The sequence below is a fragment of the Stegostoma tigrinum genome, chromosome 2 (genome assembly GCF_030684315.1).
Source record: "Stegostoma tigrinum isolate sSteTig4 chromosome 2, sSteTig4.hap1, whole genome shotgun sequence".
Classification (NCBI taxonomy): domain Eukaryota; kingdom Metazoa; phylum Chordata; class Chondrichthyes; order Orectolobiformes; family Stegostomatidae; genus Stegostoma; species Stegostoma tigrinum.
Window position 1 is genome coordinate 155549599 of NC_081355.1, and position 13818 is coordinate 155563416.

At 41.5% G+C, this 13818-nt stretch overlaps 1 protein-coding gene across 5 annotated transcripts in view; it reads left to right on the forward strand.

The window, feature by feature from the left end:
* recql4 (RecQ helicase-like 4) overlaps positions 1-13818 on the forward strand; it is a 75111-nt gene that overhangs the window by 23362 nt on the left and 37931 nt on the right. For all 5 annotated transcript variants that reach the window (XM_059640468.1, XM_059640465.1, XM_059640473.1 and 2 more), the window contains 7 exons: positions 583-685; positions 2276-2405; positions 4142-4273; positions 6504-6656; positions 8831-8923; positions 10048-10184; positions 13432-13515. In XM_059640468.1, coding sequence (XP_059496451.1) covers positions 583-685; positions 2276-2405; positions 4142-4273; positions 6504-6656; positions 8831-8923; positions 10048-10184; positions 13432-13515 — 832 coding nt within the window. The remainder of the gene's footprint in view (positions 1-582; positions 686-2275; positions 2406-4141; positions 4274-6503; positions 6657-8830; positions 8924-10047; positions 10185-13431; positions 13516-13818) is intronic.

Genomic DNA, 13818 nt, shown 5'->3' on the forward strand with positions numbered 1-13818 from the left:
TTTGGATAGGTACATGAGTAGGAAAGTTTTGGAGGGATAAGGACAACACAAGACAAATGGGACTAGTTTATTTTGGGAACTTTGTTCAGCGTCGATGAGTTGGACCTAAGAGTCTGTTTCTGTGCTGTATGACTCTCTGACGTCATTGATACTTTTTTAAAAATGTAAACACTGGTCCGATATAACATGAATCTGAGGAATTGGTAATGGAAAATAAGGAGATGGCAGATGAACTGAAGAGGTATTTTGAACAGGTTTTCGCTGTAGAGAGAAAGTGTTAGAAGCTATTACTAAGGACAGTGTAGCAGGTTACCAAAAAATATTTGGGTAATCTGGGGGAGTGATAGTGTTATAAAGGGTGGGGGGGGATCATGTCTAACCAATTTATTGGAGTTCTTTGAACAAGTAATATGCAGCGGAAAGAAGGAGAATGAATGGATGCAATATACTTGATGTAAGTGCAAGCTTACTGAGAGAAAAGGATTTCTATTGCAGATGTTTACATTGTAGTCACATCAAGCCTTGATTGCTTCACCAGTCTTCTTAGCCATTATTTATAGTTTTGCTTATAATCTGTTTTAGAGTTACACAACCTAAAAAGGATGGCAACTTTGTGAGAATCAACCTCAAGAAGAAATCACATGTCAGAGGTGGAGTGTTACGAGGAGCATCTCTTCGCAGACAGGTACTTTATTTAAATTGTTTTCTGTCAAAAACATTTGTTGGCCATGACGTTTCTTTTGATGAATATTAAAGTAGTAGCTTCTCCCTTTTTGAGGTGAAAGATTTTACCAGTATGGAAGTTTGGAAACAATGCAGTTGTGTTCTTCCTGGTTTGATTGTTATTAATACTTGGAATGCTGCAGGTTTTACAGAATTTGAAAGATTTTTTTAAAAAGGGCAAGGACCTGACCCTTGATATTAGCAGTGATGTGATTGATCAGAAAGAAACAAACCTTTTGAGTTCTGTGCATCTTGCCTGAGATGCAATGAATCACATCTGTATATTGTTTCTCTTGGGAATGAACCATTACTTGCTAATTTTGATTAACATGAAACATTTGCCAGAACAACATCAACATCAAGCATGTTGTGTGGATGAATCGCTGTTCTTGTAGATCCAGGCTAATGCTTTGTGGATATGAATTTGTATGCACCACAACAGCAGCTGATGGAATTTAAATTCACTTCATCAAATCCGGAATTGAAAGCCAATCTCTGTAATGGGCATCATCATAACTCTTCTTGATTCTTGTAAAATCTCATCTAGTTCATTAATCTTTTCGGGAAGGAAATCTGCTGGTTTTACCCAGTCTCTCCAAAGCGTAGTTCCAAACCGGCAGAAATATAGTTGGCTATCAGCTGCCGTCTGAAGAGGGCTAGCAAGCTACTCAGTTCAAGGCAAATTAGGGAAGGTCTACAAATGCTGGTGTTGCCAGTTACATTCACAGCTGATGAAAGAATTTGAAAACAATGTGGAGGTTCAGCAGGTCTGTCAGCATCTATGGAGAGAAATCAGGGTTAACGTTTCTGGTCCAGAAGGGTCACCGGACCCAAAACATTAACTCTGATAGCGAGTTTTGAGGAGATTTGTAGCTCAGGTTGAGGTTCTGGATGCGAGTTTGCTCGCTGAGCTGGAAGGTTAGTTTTCAGACGTTACGTCAGCATTCTAGGTAACATCATCAGTGAGCCTCCGACGAAGCGCTGGTGTTATGTCCCGCTTCCTATTTATCTGGTTAGGTTTCCTTGGGTTGGTGATGTCATTTCCTGTTCTTTTTCTCAGGGGATGGTAGATTGGCTCCAAATCAATGTGTTTGTTGATGGAGTTCCGGTTGGAATGCCATGCTTCTAGGAATTCCTAGAAGCATGGCATTCCAACCGGAACTCCATCAACAAACACATTGATTTGGAGCCAATCTACCATCCCCTGAGAAAAAGAACAGGAAATGACATCACCAATGCAGGAAATGTCATCACCAACCCAAGGAAACCTAACCAGATAAATAGGAAGCGGGACATAACACCAGCGCTTCGTCGGAGGCTCACTGATGATGTTACCTAGAAAGGTGACGAAACGTCTGAAAACGAACCTTCCAGCTCAGCGAGCAAACTCGCATCCATTAACTCTGATGCCCTCCACAGATGCATATAGACCTGCTGAGCATTTGCAGCAATTTCTGTTTTAGATTCTGATTTCCAGCATCCACAGCTCTTTTGGTATTGTAAACAAATGTAGTTTACTAATATGTTTTTCTCATGTTACGGATATCCAAAGGTCTGGAAGCAGAAGTGGAATCTAAAAGGGGAACATTTTGGTGGTGGTGCTGGTCGATTCAGCAGAAAGGGAGACATGTGTTTCCGCTGTGGGGCAACAGGTCACTGGGCCAAGAACTGCAGTGGTCAGGGTAAGTGTATTCAGTCACAACATTCCTACCTTTCAGAGGTTGTGCATTGTGCTTTTATTTTCCCTACAAGAACAAGCATACAGTGATTTTTATAGTAATGAGGGGAATCCACAGTCGGCAGCCCCGCCTGACCAGGCAAGAGCCCAAACAAGTAGCATGATGCTACAGTCAGGAACCCATGGACATGTTTCACCAGCTCGGCTGAGATGATATCTCCACTCTTCTTCACACCCAGGCCTCTGGATGATTTTGGGATCAGTGGTTTAGATTAGGGCTGCTTGTGAATAAACATTCCTGAAGCTCCTGCATTCTGTTGCTGGTTCTAGTTCACAGCTTAGTTGTTGCCAAAAAGCTGATTGCTGAGATTGAGGTAGTGCAGGATGACATGCTAATAGCCTGATTCTGTTTAAACTGTGCCTGTTGGGGACAAGTCGAGTGGTTAAGCTGGTATGCATTGAAACAAATGAAGCCAGCTGGAAGAAAGAGGTTCAAGAATCCCAAAGGAATCTGGGATTTATTATCCCAGATTTTTGTTTAGTAAATTTTCATATGAATTTAACAACCTTTTGTTTTGATTAGGGGCAATGAGGTGGGAGCAAGGTTGCTGTTCAACAAGTAGACATGGAAGCAGATTAGACCTATCCATTTTTCCCTTTTAAAAATCGGAATGAGAGTGTTTGTTCTCGTGCTTTTACAGCTTGTCAATGAAGGAAGGTAAAACGTATTATAAACAAATCTAGTCTTAAATTCTGTCTTTTGAATTCTGAAGGAATGAGTACAGAGACAAGAAACAACTGAAACTAACTAGAAGCATTTAGTTATAGAAAGCTGGAAGATCTAGCAGAGAGTCAACATTTTTGAAAACACTGCACTCTCAATCAAGTAATGTGGTACATGATAATCTTTGTTTACATTTGTAGAAGTTAGCTACTACTGTAACACAATGAAAGGAAGCCTCATGCGACACGTGAAGTACTAAACATGGAATACTAAGAACATAATTTTAAAGGGGACCCCCAACTCCTATAGTACCCTTGTAAAATCATTCATTTTACCCTGCATGTTCTCATTACTCCTGATAAAATAAATAACTTCACTCTTCTCTGTATTAAATTTTGTCTACATTGTGCATGTCCAAACAATGTCTTTGCCCTCTTGAAATTTATCACTGCCTAGAACATAAGAATAGGAGCCTTCTGTGCCATTCAGGTGGACTCAACTCCACTTACCTGCTGGCCCTCATAACCATTACATCCTTTACTGTTGAAAAATATACCTAACTTTGCCTTAAAAACATTCAACAAGTAGTCTCAGCTGCTTCAATGGACAGGGAATTCCACAGTCCACAGATTTATAATCCTTCGAGTGAAGAAGTTCTCCTTGCAGTTCTGTGACCTTTCACTGTTTAGGCTGTTGCCCTGAAAATGACTCATGGTGTGGGAAGAAGTATTCTGTTTAATGTTGGTCTTAAGCCAGAAATACTGAAGTACCTTCCTATCCCCTTTCCATTTATTAGATGAAAGACCACTTGGCATAAAACTTGGTAATCCCCTTAACCTCAATCACACTTATTGTTTGCCACATGTCCAGACGAAACTTAAATGTTACAGTAATTCTTGTTAATGTAACTTTCTTGTTTCTGGACTGGAAATTTTACGACATAGAAGTGATACTAAACACCATTTTATAATATTTGAACAGTGCCATAACATTGCCAATGTTATTCTTGGTTTCAGGATTTAACACTGGGTTTAAAGCAGCGTCTGAAGAGAAAGTGGAAATGTCTGAGATGACAGATGATGACATTGCCCCATTACCAACCCTGGAGGAAGTAGCTCGTTTGACATCCATGCATAACACTGTGAGGGGTAAGTGACATGACTGAGAAGCAAATGGTTCATGTTTCAATAAAAAACAGTTTCATTTTCAATGTGCAGTGTAAAGAAAGAGGACGGAGGAGAAGAAAATATAGAACCCTTTTAAAATCACATTATGCCTGTGGTTGAATGGAAGAGTTGGTCTGATTCATTGTCAACATGACTGAAGAATCACCAGTTGATTCTTGCAGGTTGATGGTCTGCAATTTGGAATGGAATGAGCTTTGTAAGTACAGCAGTACAAATGAAAATCCAACTGTAGAAGGGACAGGTAGACCTTAGTAATGTTCTCCAGGATCTGTGAATGGTCTGGTTTCCCTCAAAGGACATGGGATTTTTCTCAGCAGTGGAGAGTGTTGATAATTAATGGAATGGAACCAGCCATGGATACACTCGGGAAATCTCCCATTTGGCCAGTCTAATACTTTTTAGGCAACCTTCCTGGAATTTTGCATTCATGCCTGTAATGTAGGGAATTATGTAGTAATTATTTACCAAAATTCATTGGACTCTGGAGTGGTTCCCACAGCCAATATGATGCCACTGTTTTGAAAAAAAAGCAAGTAGACAAAAAGCCGATAACTATAGGCCAGTTAGCTTAACTTCGGTAGTAGGGAAAATGCTTGAATCTATCATTAAGGAAGAAATAGCAAGACATCTGGATATAAATTGACCCATTAAGAAAATCCAGCATGCGTTCATAAAGGGTAAGTCATGTTTAACTAATTTAGTGGAATTCTTTGAGGACATTACTTACATGGTGGACAATGGGGAACCTGTGGATGTGGTGTGTCTGGATTTCCAGAGGGCATTTGACAAGGTGCCACACCAAAGACTGCTACATGAGATTAAGTTTCATGGTATTACAGGTAATATGTTGGCATGGATAGAGGATTGGTTGACCAGCAGAAAACAAAGAGTTGGGGTAAATGGGTGTTTTTCTGGTTGGCGGTCAGTGGCTAGTGGTGTGTCTCAGGGATCAGTGTTGGGACCTCAATTGTTTACAACTTACATAGATAATTTGAAGGTGGGGACTAATTGTGGAGTGTCAGAATTTGCAGATGACGTGAAGATGAGTGGTAGAGCAAACTGTGCAGAAGACATTGAAAGTCTGCAGAGGAATATAGATAGTCTAAGTGAGTGGACAAGGTCTGGCAGATGGAATACTAAGTTGATAAGTGTGAGGTCATCCATTTTGGTAGGAATAACAGGAAAATGGACTATGTTTTAAATGGTAAAAAAATAGCAGCACTTTGCTGTGCAGAGGGACTTGGGTGTCCTTGTGCATGAATCACTAAAAGTAGGATTGCAGGTGCAGCAGGTAATTAAAAAGGCAAATGGAATTTTGTCTGCCATTGCTAGAGGGATGGAGTTTGAAAACAGGGAGGCTATGCTGCAGCTGTGTAGGGTCCTGGTGAGGCCACACCTGGAGTAGTATGTGCAGTTTTGGTCTCCTTACTTGAGAAGAGATATACTTGCACTGGAGTGGGTGCAGAGGAGATTCACTCGGTTGATTCCCGGAGTTGAGAGGGTTGGCTTACGAGGAGAGACTGAGTAGGCTGGGATTATACACACTGGAATTCAGAAGAATGAGGGCAGATCTTATTGAAAGATGTAAGATTATGAAGAAAATAGATAATGTGGAGACAGGGGGGTTGTTTCCGCTAACAGGTGCGACTAGGACTAGGGGGCATAGCATCAAAATAAAGGGAAGCAGATGTAGGACTGAGGCCAGGAGGAACTTCTTCACCCAAGGGGTTGTGAATCTGTGGAATTCCCTGCCCAGTGAAGCGGTTGAAGCTGCCTCACTGAAATGTTTTTCAGGCAAGGCTAGATAAACTTTTGAACAGTAAAGGAATTAAGGGTTATGGTGAGTGGGAGGTTAAGTGGAGCTGAGTCTCAAAAAGATCAGCCATGATCTTATTAAATGGTGAGACAGGCTCGAGGGATCAGATGGACTACTACTGCTCCTAGTTCTTTCGTTCTTACGAATGAGTTACTTAAAATTGACCACGTAGTTTACTGATTTTTGACAGCATTAGAAATGAAAATTGGTTGGAGATAAATCATGACCCAGTTTTCCACCTTACAGAAGCTTTTGAAATGAACCCTTTTTCTTCATGTAATTACTATTTAGGGCTGCTGACTCTGAAACTGGCCCCTGTTATATGCCTAGGCCACTGTTTTAACTCACGTTCTTGCTCTGACACTTCCATTGCAGGCACCTTGGCTGCAGATAATGCAAGGGCGCAACTTGAACCAACGACTGCTGCTGAGTTTCAACTGAACACTGCTTGTCCGACATTTGAGAAACCAAAAGCCCCACCAGCCGTGGAACCTCTCTACGGTCTTGCAGAGGATGGAAAGGTCATAGGTATGAGATTTAATTGCATTTCAACAAACCATCTTCAGCCAGTTCATCAATAAGCTTCTCTCCTTCATAAAGGTCAGAAGTGGGGATGTTCGCTGATGATTGCACAATATTCAGCACCATTCATGACTCCTCAGATATTGAATCGGTCCATGTTGAAATGCAGTAAGATCAAGACAATGTCCAGGCTAGGGCTGACAAGTGGCAAGTAACATGAACGCCACACAAGTGCCAGGCAATGACCGTCTCCAATAAGACACTATCTAACCACTGCTCCTTGACATCTCTGAATTCCCCCGCTATCACCATTGATCAGAAACTCAACTGGACTCACCACATAAATCCAGTGACTGCGAGAACAGGTCAGAGGCTAGGAATATTTCAGTGAATAATTCTACAAGGCACAAGTCAGGAGTGTGATGGAATACTCCCCAATTTTCTGGTTGGTGCAGCCACAACAGCACGCAAGAAACTTGATGCTGTTCAGGACAAAGCAGCCTGCCTGATTGGTATTACATCTACAAGTATCCACCATTGATGCTCAGTAGCAGCAGTGTGTACTATCTACATGATGCACTGCAAAAATTCACAAGGGATCCTTATACAGCACCTTGGAAATATATTGCTGTTCCTTCACTGCCAATAGGACAAAATCCTGGAAATCCCTCCTTGAGGATATTGTGGTCAACCCACAGTACGTGGACTGCAGCAGTTTAAGAAGGCAGCTCACCTTCTCAAGGGCAACTAGAGACAGGGTCAATAAATGCTGTAAGCCAGCGACGCCCGCATCCCACGAATGAATTTATAGCTCCTCCCCACTCCAATCTTTCTTGGGTATCATGTCCAAAAATGTATGTGAGCCTGGTATGAGAGAAAAGATCATATTTCTAAATGATTTGATTATCACCCCGGAGGAGATTGCATGCCTGATGTGCATAAGAGGGTATTGCAGAGGGACTGTTTCTCTTCGTGTAATGTTTAGTTGTGTGACTACCTTATTTTATTCATAGTTCTGGGTGAATATCTAAATGAATTTCTGTCTATCCCTGATGCTGTAACAATTTATTATGGTTAAGCGCAGTCTTTTTTCTGTTTGCTGAGATTCCCACAAATGGAACTGTCCTTTACTTTGAACCTAAAGGGACAGAATAACAAGTGGCTGATCCTGAGGGAAGCTTTAGTTATATAAAAGTATGGATGAATATTTTGTCATGTGATGTGGACATTATTTGCAAGGCCAAGACTTATTGTCTAATATAATTGCTGGATGTGAGTTTACTCGCTGAGCTGGAAGGTTTGTTTTCAGACGTTTCATCACCATTCTAGGTAACATCATCAGTGAGCCTCCGGTGAAGCGCTGTTTTGTTATGTCCGACTTTCTAATTGTTTTTAGGTTTCCTTGGCTTGGTGATGTCATTTCCTGCGTTGGTGATGTCATTTCCTGTTCTTTTTCTCAGAGGGTGGTAGATGGGCTCCAAATCAATGTGTTTGTTGATGGAGTTCCGGTTGGAATGCCATGCTTCTAGGAATTCTTGTGTGTTTCTCTGTTTGGCTTGTCCTAGGATGGATATGTTGTCCCAACATAATTTCAAGTCAGAATGGGGTGTGACTTGGAGCGGAAGTTATTGCTCCAGAACGTAGAGATTGAGTCTTGAAAATGTTAAGGATCCTCTGAGTAGTGGAGTTTGTGGCTAGCCAATCAAATGGACTATTTTCCCTTGGGGGGAAAAATGTATTAACCATGAGGATGAAAAGGTTTTGCATTTCTGTAGAAGTTTTCAGGATGTGTCAAGCAGTGTACACTGCTGTCAGGTAAAACATGGGGCAGACAATTTCTAAAGAACATACTGCCTCAAACAGCAGAATGATAATAATGACCAGAAAGCCTTTTGGTAATGATGATTGAGGGATAGATATTAGCAAGACACCAGAGATAGGTGCCCTGCTTTTCCTTGAAATGGTGCCATACAATCTTTTGCATTGGCCTGAGACAGCATTTGGTCCCACGGTTTAATGACTCGTCTGAAAGTGCAGTGCTCACTCAGGGCTGTTCATGTACTCTTTGTTTTGGGCATGTGCCTTGTGATTCAGTGTCGTGTGCTACCAGCTGACACAAGGGACAGGATTTTAGTTACACTGTGGTTATTAATCTTTTCTTTTAAAACCCTCTTTATCAGCTACTCCAGCAGAGGTATTTGAAGCCCTGTCAGAGCTCGGGTTCCATTCATTCAGACCAGGCCAGGAACTAACCGTGATGAGGATTTTATCAGGTGCGTCAGAAAAAAAAATCTGTTCAAATAGTGACCATATTTGAATAATGTACCCATGGCAACAGTAGGTGCAATCTCTCCAGTGGGCATGTCTGCTTATACTGTAACTATTGGCACTACATGGAAACCCAGACTGTCAACTAATGATTATGGGGGAGGCAAAGGTCTAGTGGTATTATTGTTGGGCTGTTAATCCAGAGACCCAGATAACATGTTGGGGACACTGGTTTGAATCCTGCCACGATAGATGGAGGAATTTGAATCCAATAAAACATCTGGAATTAAGAAACTAATGATGACCATGAATCTATTGTTTATTGTTGGAAAAACCCATCTGGTTCACCAATGTCCTTTAGGAAAGGAAACTGCCATCCTTAACTGGCCTGGCCTACATGTGACTCCAGACCCACAGCAAAGTGGTTGACTCTGAATTGTCCTCTGGGCAACTAGGGATGGGCAATAAATGCTGCCTAGCCAGTGACACCCTCTTCCCTTTAATGAATTAAAATAAAGAAATAAAGCTCTGCAACCAGGGATGAAAGATATGGCCACTCAATATGGAGGCTGCAGGGGTGAGAAATGAGCGGAGTGAAAGTTTCTCCTGAATTGTTGGTTTCCTTGTGACAATTACAATGAGACACATCTTCTCTGCTTCTGCGTATAAAGTATCTACAGCAAACATTGTTTTAACTGGCACTTTGTGAACTGGCACTCTTGATTAAACCAGCAATAATCATACACCTGAAATACCAGATGCTCACTGTGTTATCACAATCTCTATGATGTCTGAGTAGGCAGCTGAGGGTGCGAGTGAGAAGGCTGTCTGCTAATAAGTCTTTTTTTAAATTTAAGTTGCATCGTTATTGAAGTGATTTATGCTGTAAATCAAGTATAATGATATGTAAACCCCCTGCGTTACGTTTCTATTACCTAGTGTGTGTTTTTGCATCAGTTATGTGGGCTATTTGATCAACAGGTACACTCCTGGTCCCGTAGGTGCTGATTAATAAAACATTTCTGTACAACTTAAACAATTAATTAAAATGTAATGCTTGAAAACAGCATTTACACAAGTGCCTAATGTGCTAGTATGGAAACTTTTCTGTTCTTTGTCATCAAACTAGGTCTTTCCACTTTGGTTGTGCTGTCCACTGGAATGGGGAAATCATTTTGCTACCAGTTACCTGCATACTTGTATGCCAAGAGGTCAAAGTGCATCACCTTGGTGATTTCACCTCTTGTATCGCTTATGGATGATCAGGTGAGAGTTTCAGGTTTCTTTTTATAGTGCATCAGTTTTTAAGGATTGACCCTCACTACATTCTCAAATTTAGTAAAACGAACACTATTTGTTCATAACCCAGTTGGTTATTACATCTTCATTTCTGTTCTATCCCGTAACTCCTAACTGCACAAATAACCGAAGAAACCGAAAGAACTGCGGATGCTGTAAATCAGGAACAAAAACAAAGTTGCTGGAAAAGCTTAGCAGGTCTAGCAGCGTCTCTGAAGGAGAAAACAGAGTTAATGTTTCGGGTCCGATGACCCTTCCTCAGTTCTGAGAAAGGGTTACCGGACCTGAAACGTTAACTCTGTGTTTTCTCCTTCACAGATGCTGCCAGACCTGCTGAGCTTTTCCAGCAACTTTGTTTTTGTTGCACAAATAACGATGTATATTTCTTCCTAACAGATGATATACCAATCCACCTTCAGTTGCTTCTCAGCCACAGACCTAAACTATAAACTATCACCCCGCCTCTTTGACCGGTCCATCTCCTCTCCACCTATCGTCTCCTCTATCCATCTTCTGTCTGCCTCCCCCTGTCTCCCTATTTATTTCAGAACCCCCTTTCCCTCCCCATTTCTGAAGAACCATCTAGGCCTGTCAGCTTTCGTGCTCCTATGATGCTGCTTGGCCTGCTATGTTCGTCCAGCTCTACACCTTGTTATCCAGCACTTTGTATGAAGTATTAATACCATAATATATAATGTCACCAAATGGAGGCAAGGCGAAGTACTCTGCTGGAATTCTGAACTATAAACACAAAATGCTGGAAATGCACGGCAGGTCAGGCAGCATCTGTCACAAGGTCTTTGAGCTGGGACTGAAAAGCTTAGTCATTTGTTTTGCAGCTGTTATGTTAGGGATAGGCAATAAATGCAGCCTAGTCAGCAATGCTCTCGTCCTGTGAATCAATAAAGGATAATAAAAGCTACCCATGGGACCATGCTGAAACACGCTGGCTGCTGCATTTCCTTCAGTCCAATACTAGCTTCCATCATTGAATCCTGACTCTCTACACCCTGAGGATTGAACTAGCTGTAAAAATGCTATAGCCACAAGGCGCTAACGTAGAGGAATTCAGCAGGCCTGCCATCATCTCTGGAGAGAGAAACAGAGTTAATGTTTCAAAGCCAGCATGACTTCCACAGAACTCGAAAATCAGAACTAATCCGACTGAACCAATAATTGCCCCACCAATCTACTGTCTATTATCAGGAAAGTAATACAAGGCATGCACTTGCTTAGCTATGAGCTATTCAGTTTGAGTTTTGCTAAGGCCACTTAGCTTCTGATGTCACTACATCCTTGGTTTTAAGTATGGAAGAAAGAGCTGAACTCAGCAGGTGAGTTAAGAGTGAAAGCCCTTAACATCAAGGCAGCATTTGACTGAGTATGGATTCATGGAAGCAATGGGAATAATGGCACCCACTCTACTGATTGGAATCGTATGTAGCAGAAAAATTGCAGTTGCTGGAGGCCAGTCATCTCAATCTGAGGACATAACTGTGGGAATTCCCAAGTGTAGCATTCCAGGACCAGCTATTTTCAGCTGTGCCATCAATGACTTTTCTTCTATTATAAGATTAGTAGAGGGAAATTTTACCAGATGTTCGCAGAATATTCAATATCATTCGTGATTCCTCAGATACTGAATTAGGATTAGGTTTTATTGTCATGTATGCTCAAGTGCAGAAGTACAGGAGTACAGTGAAAAGTATATAATGTTAGCCCTCAAGGTGACCTTTTGGATACAAAGTGCCTAGGTACAATCTTAGATACAAAAAAAGAGAAATAGAGAAGCAAAAATTTACATTACCATACAGTAGTATAAGTTAGAAAATAAGACATAAAGCTAAAAGGATAAACGTTACAGTCAGATAAACATTACGTTACAGCAGATCAGTGCAGGGCCTTCCAGATGTGGTCTGACCAGCCTTGTTAGCTGCTGACCACTCGCGTCAGTCGTGAGTCCAATAACCGTCTCTGCTCCATGCCTCCAACACACTCCACTCCGGCAATTAGACATGGAGAACATTCACGCTTGGGCTAATAAGTAGCAAGTAACGTTCACTCTAAGGCCACAACCTCGACCACCCGGAAGGACAAGGGCAGTAGATACCTGGGACCATCACCTGCGTGTTCCCTAAAAAGACACATGCTATCCTGATTTGGAACTCTAGCAAAATCATGGAACTTCCTTCTTAACAGCATTGTGGGTGTCCAGAGAGCATGGGGTCTGCAACGCTTCAAGAAGTCAGCACACCGCTTTTTCTGAGATAATGAGGATATGGAATGATGATTTGGCCATGATGCCCAGATCCTCAGGAAAAAATAAATATGCAAGAATACTTGGTTGGATGTGAACTGCTTTGGCTTAGCCTGAGGGCATTTAAAAAGTGATATATTGTTTGCTTTGTATCAGGTATGAGAACATCTTCTCAGTCTCTTGGAAGGAACCACAAGCAATATGCAGTTTTTAGCACAGAGGAAGAAGCCATTCAATCTGTTCCATTGATGCTGACTTTTTGCAGGACCAATTCACTGATTGGCAATCCCCAGCCTTCTCCCCGTACCCTAAAAATTGTTCCTTTTCAGACAGTGAGCCAAATTTCTCTTGAATCTTTTGATTGAACTCACCTCCACCACACAGTGATGTGGAACATCCCACACCCTAACTAGCTGCTGCCTGAAAATGTTTCTTCTCCTGTCACTATTGCTTCTTTTACCAATTACCTTAAATTCGTGATCAGTGGGAAGTTTCTCCCTATCTGTTCTATCCAGAATCCTCATGATTTTGAACAGCTCTATCAAATCTCCCCTCCACCTTCTCGAAGGAGAACAGCCCCAGTTTTTCTGTTCTATATATGTAACTGAAATTTCTCATCCTTGGAATATTGTACATCTTTGTACACTGTCTTGTACCTTCATTTTCTTTGTCATGTGTGATGCTTGCAAACTGGATGCATTACGATGTTTGAGTCTGAACCAGTATTTTGCACAGCTTTAAAATAACTTCCTTGCTTTTTTATTTAGTCATCATTAATAAAACCCCGGATGTTGTATGCCTTATAAACTGCATTCAACTTGTCCTGTCTTTCGTCTTCAATGAATTGTGCACATATGTACTTTGGCTTCCCTTGTTTCTGCACTCCCTGCAAAAATGCCCAAATACTATTGGTGAGTAACCAATTAACTTGCAATTTATTTTCTGCCTTTCTGACAGGTTTCAGGGCTTCCGTCGAAACTGAAGGCAGTTTGTATCCACTCCAGTATGACAAGGACACAGAGGGAAGCAGCTGTTGCAAAGGTCAGCTGAAGATTTAATGGTTCATTGTGCTCATCAATTACAGAAATACAGTAATCTGACCTAGTTTCAATTGTTCTTTGACCTGTTTATAGAATAATGCAATATACGAGGAGGCAATTCAGCTGATTGTGTATATTCTAGCTCTTCAAAAGAGTGCTTCAATTAGTTCTGTAAATCTCGACCCCCGGCGGGGTCTCTCGATTCCGTGGTTAGTCAGTGAACACTTGCAGTCGGTCTGGCTGTTTACGACTTTACTCTTTATTTCTTCAATTGGCCGGGTACAGATCATCTGGAAAACACAGA